Genomic DNA, 5,076 nt, shown 5'->3' with positions numbered 1-5,076 from the left:
CTTTTGCTTTGTGTGTTGCCTTTGTGGCCTATTAACTTGCTTTGTGCTTGTTAGTAGCTTTGTGATTTTTCTCTTTGAACTCGATGACCGTTTGGTAGAGTTCGGTCCTTTGTGGGCTTGGTATGCTTGGTGATCTTACCCCGATCTTTGTGATCTAGAGTTTACTTTGTGTATTCTCTACCATTGCTTGTATCTTCTTTGTGATTATACAAGTAATAATTTGGCGATGATGAGTCCTGCAGTTCCGTGTTTTTCCTATGTGCACTACCTTGGGCCAAAGGTGGAGATTGTTGGTTGTTTTGTTGGCCCAATAAGTTGGCCCATTCCACTAAATGCCCAGCTCCCCCACTTGTGCCCTAGCCCCTCTATTTTCCCTCACCTACCCGATGGTTCTCACCTCCTCCTAAGTCTTCGCGATCTCTGGAAGTCTTCGCGATCTCTGGATTTGATGGCCGCCGCTGTGATTTCATCCCTAGGTCGGCTCCCTCCTTCGTTTTCTTCCCTAGCTCCTCTCCCTTGTCGGCTGCCCCCATCCCTATATATGGGTAATGGGTTGGTAGTAGCTTGGGAGAGGGATGAAGAGGAAGTAGAGGTGGTGAGGTGAAGATCTGAGCTTGAACTTCCCTCTGCTGTGTGCGATCTCCCCCTTTCTGCGACTTTGTGCTCCTGTGAGCTTTGTGCTCTCAACCCCTTTGTGCGATCCCCTTTGTGAGTGACTGGGGAAGGAGATCGGCGAGCTCCCAGTTGGTCTTTGGTGGTGCACTAGAGAGGAAAACAGTGACTGACTCAAGCAGGTTTCTGAGCCAAAAACGACATCTCAGATTCTCAACAATTGGCACATACATGTAGATAACAGGAGTCACTTAATTTTCTTTTTTGAATTTTTAGTTTGGAAGGTCTAACAAATAAATCAGCATTGGTTTATTTGGGTCAGATTTTGAAGTTGTGGCCTTGTTCTTCAATTTGTTGGATCATATTTATTGATTTATGAATGCAATATTGTCTTTTGGTTTCTTCTGTTGGTATCATTCTGAGATCTATTTGGCACTGTTGTCAGGTATCTTGCATGGAATGAGGAAAAAAATTAAAACCTGAGCCTTATTTAACATTGTGGAATATCTCTGCGTTATTCTACGTTGTGTGTCTCAGTGCTTTCCGGCTTGTTATAGTTTTGTTCTTGTTTTCTTGCACCTCCTTTTGTAAATTTTATTCAGTACCTTATCCAGCTCTACTCACATTTACTCATATTTTTCATCAGTTTTTACACATTTATTTACCTATGCTGACAGTATTATGCTGCAAGTGGTCAATCCCACTATAAATTACACGCGGCACTAAATATATGTGAACAAATTATGCAACTGTACAGAGGTATGATCGATTTTCTGTTATTTCTCCGTAACTCGAAAAGTATAATGGTAACTAGTAGTTGGTACCCATACGTTTGTATTTGTTTTCATACGGAAGATGCATATATGCATGTGTGCATACAAACATGCAGACCGGTATAGCTATACACCACGTACATAAACATGCAAGTAATGTACAAACATGCACCCCATGCAACTGGGAATGTTGTGGTGCGGAGTCGTGGACCCTTTTGCCCATGTCCTTGGCAAACTGTGGAATCTATGATGCTATTCCGTTGAAGATCCAAGCCCAACGTAGTAAGGTTTGGGTCTTACAAATTCAGAACCAATCTATCTGAAATACCTGCTAATTTATTTATTTATTTATTTTAAAAAAAAGGCCAACTATCCAATAGTATCAACTATAATAAACCTGAGACAGACTCAACAAAAACCCAATCGCTTGGGGGTTGTAATTAATGCCAGTTTAAGGGATTCCATGTTTAGTTTTCAAGCCAAATTACTGCTCTATCTTTTGTTCACATATAACTATCCAGTTGTGGACTATTTACGCATGCCTAAAGTTACACAACACGAGCTCGCTACGTGTTTAAAATACTGCCAAATTAATTATTAGGTTATTCAACCAACCATCTAGCATTAATTCTTTGTTCTCTCCCTACAAGGAAAAATAATTTTGGCACAAATACATCCATCCATCCATCATCTCGAGTATTAACCTCCCTAAATTAGCTGGCGTTCCTAATAAAAAGTTATCTCGGGCCCAAAATTAGGTATATGATGCTTGATAGCGTTGCTTCTAATTGAAATCCCACTCTTCACATATTATGAAGATTTTTTTTCCCCAAATATTTTTCTCGATTATTATTGCATATATATGTACATTCAAGAAGTCATATTCTGCTTATTTTATAGTCTAAAAATGTAGTAATCAGATGTACACCTTTAAAGCATGTTAAGTTCACATTTTCCTTCGTACTATTACTAATAGTATGAAGGAAAATGTGACATATAAAAGAATGTTTCTTTAAGGCTAAATACCCATATTAGTATTTTAATTCCACCCCATTTACCAAGAAGGTATTTTAATTAGGCAAACCTACTTTAAGGCATTTTAATTGATTTAACTTACCAACAAGGTCCTTTTTCTCGTCGGCGACCAGTTTTACGGTGCGAGCTCGTTACGTACGTGGCACGTGATGACTTAAACTGTTTTTAGCTGCTGATGTAGCACGAATTTTCTGATGTGGCAGTGTTTAAAGGCGGGAATTAACCCTCTAAAATCCAAATTCACCCAAAATAGGATAGATTCATGCCACATTAGCAGCTAAAAAATAGTTTAAGTCATCACGTATCACGCACGTGACGAGCTCTCGCCGGAAAACTGGTCGCTGACGAGAAAAATGGCATTGTTGGTAAGTTGAATCAATTAAAATGCCTTAAAGTAGGTTTGCCTAATTAAAATACCTTCTTGGTAAATGGGATGAAATTAAAATACCAATATGAGTATTTAGCCGTTTCTTTAATATTTAGAGAAAAAAAGTTCTGCAAGAAAGTTTGTATGGGAAAGGAATGTTTGGCTGGGAAGCTTTTCAATCATCAGTAATGTAAACTGTAGGACAAAAATTTAGCCGACAGTACAGGATGCATGTTAGATATATGGTAAGAATCAGTCCTCAGCTCTCAGTCTCGGGTGGCAACACGCAATTACCAAACAGATACCCCCTGTGCAACTGAGATTTTTAGCTCACGATCGATCGAATGTCTCCATCGACACCCAGAAGTGACAAATTCAGCCAAAATATGCAATAGTTTTCCACACACTTCAACTTCCCACGGAGTGTCTCCATAAAAATCTAATGGGAACACTGACCATATCGTTGTTGGCTCTGTTAACGCTCCTGTGCTTCCACGGACCGCAACCTGCGCCCAATTGTTTACCGCACAAGTCTATATCAACATCTACGTACATCTTCGTATTTAAATGCATGCATACTCATCGGCCATTGGCAAGTAACTCAAGATTTTTATAAGGATGCGCAAAGTAGGAGGATGGATCTGGTTGTTGTTGGCGATGAGCTTGATGAGCTCGGTGATCGGTGGAGCTGAGGTTCCGGCCATGTTCGTGTTTGGGGACTCGTTGGTGGATCCGGGGAACAACAACAACCTGACAACATTAGCAAAGGCTAACTACAAACCTAACGGCGTTGATTTCCCTGAAGGAGTCACGGGGAGGTTTTGTAATGGCGGTACCGTTGCAGATCACTTGGGTAAGGACTTAATCGATGCTCAAAATAATATAATAGTAGCGTATATATTGACTTGGTGAGTTTAAGGACCAACGATATGTGATTTTCCTGCTCCGTTGTTAGAGCTCCGGCGCCCACATATGGAGTCAAGTCGTTTTTACTAGTTTTCTCAAAAGTGTAGCCTCTGAGCGTAGCGGAGAGCAGAGCAGAGCAAAATAACATACCAATTTACATGAACTGCACGAGTTGCTTATGTCCATACCTGTGCCTCTTTTTGTATATTATTAATTTAGTTATGAATTAATTATATGAAAGATAATCAACGGTCAATTTGAAAATAAAAAATAATAATAAAAAAAAAAGGGAACAAATTAATTTGCTAACATAAAAGTTCTTCTTGCAGGCTTTCGCATGGGACTACCGCTCATCCCTCCATATAATAATCCAAACACAGTGGGTTCGAAAATATTGCAAGGAGTAAATTATGCATCCGCTGCGTCTGGAATTCTTAATGAAACAGGAACTCTATTTGTACGTAAGGGGAGTTTATGTCTGTTAAATTCTCCCTTTAATCATGCTATCCGATGAAAATTCATTCGTGCGTTGTGCTGTGTTGTTAACAGGGACAATTATTCCCGCTGGACGAACAAATCCAAAATTTTGGGAAGACGTTGGAAGAATTAAACTCTCTCCTGGGAGGAGATGTTGGAGATTACCTCAAGAATTCTCTGTACTTTGTTTGTGTTGGCAACAATGACTATCTCAACAACTACCTGCTCCCTCTCTCTAATAAACCTAAGAAATACACGCCTGAAACTTTTGCTGACCTACTCCTGCATCATTTCAACAGGCAACTCAAGGTAAACGTACAGCGTGGCTACTATTCCGAACCTGACCTACTCCTGCATCATTTCAACAGGCAACTCAAGGTAAACGTACAGCGTGGCTACTATTCCGAACTGCTCTGTTTCTTATGGAAAAACATTGATTAGTAAACCCAATTAAAGGGTATCTTTTCCTATAAATATTATTATAAAAAAAATTTAAGTTGTGTTTATTTCAGGATTTGTATAATTTAGGAGGGAGGAAATTTTTAATCACTGGCCTCGGACCGCTTGGGTGCATCCCGGAGCAGATAGGGAACTCGGGGAATACGTCGTCATGTGTTGAGTCAACAAACCACTTGGCATCAGTCTTCAACTCCAAACTCAAGGCAATGCTCGACCAGTTGAATATTGATCTCGATGGCTCGTACTTCCTCTACTGGGATACATATTCTTCAACCTTAGACGTTATCACTAATTATTCAAGCTATGGTACGTACTCTTTTTTTTTTTTTCTAAACCTTATTTATTTCCCCCCGGCCAGGACTGAACGTGGAAACTTTTTATTGTATGATTTATTTTTATTAGGTACTGATTGGTATCATTAACTAATTAAGCAATGGTTCGTTTTTT

General features: G+C 39.6%; 2 protein-coding genes across 3 annotated transcripts in view; both read left to right on the top strand.

Annotated features, from left to right (window-relative positions):
* The window catches only part of LOC109826155 (probable trehalose-phosphate phosphatase F), a 17,530-nt gene extending 16,516 nt beyond the window's left edge, over positions 1 to 1,014 (top strand). For both annotated transcript variants that reach the window (XM_020393142.1, XM_020393140.1), the window contains exon 13: positions 836 to 1,014. The gene's annotated coding sequence lies outside the window, so the exon portion shown is untranslated. The remainder of the gene's footprint in view (positions 1 to 835) is intronic.
* The window catches only part of LOC109825248 (GDSL esterase/lipase At1g71691-like), a 2,265-nt gene continuing 404 nt past the window's right edge, over positions 3,216 to 5,076 (top strand). The window contains exons 1-4 of the mRNA XM_020392058.1: positions 3,216 to 3,640; positions 4,023 to 4,150; positions 4,243 to 4,479; positions 4,683 to 4,935. Coding sequence (XP_020247647.1) covers positions 3,406 to 3,640; positions 4,023 to 4,150; positions 4,243 to 4,479; positions 4,683 to 4,935 — 853 coding nt within the window. The 5' untranslated portion in view covers positions 3,216 to 3,405. The remainder of the gene's footprint in view (positions 3,641 to 4,022; positions 4,151 to 4,242; positions 4,480 to 4,682; positions 4,936 to 5,076) is intronic.

The sequence above is a fragment of the Asparagus officinalis genome, chromosome 10 (genome assembly GCF_001876935.1).
Source record: "Asparagus officinalis chromosome 10, Aspof.V1, whole genome shotgun sequence".
Lineage (NCBI taxonomy): Eukaryota > Viridiplantae > Streptophyta > Magnoliopsida > Asparagales > Asparagaceae > Asparagus > Asparagus officinalis.
The sequence above is the reverse complement of the archived record's forward strand: the minus strand, read 5'-3'. Positions and strand labels throughout refer to the sequence as shown.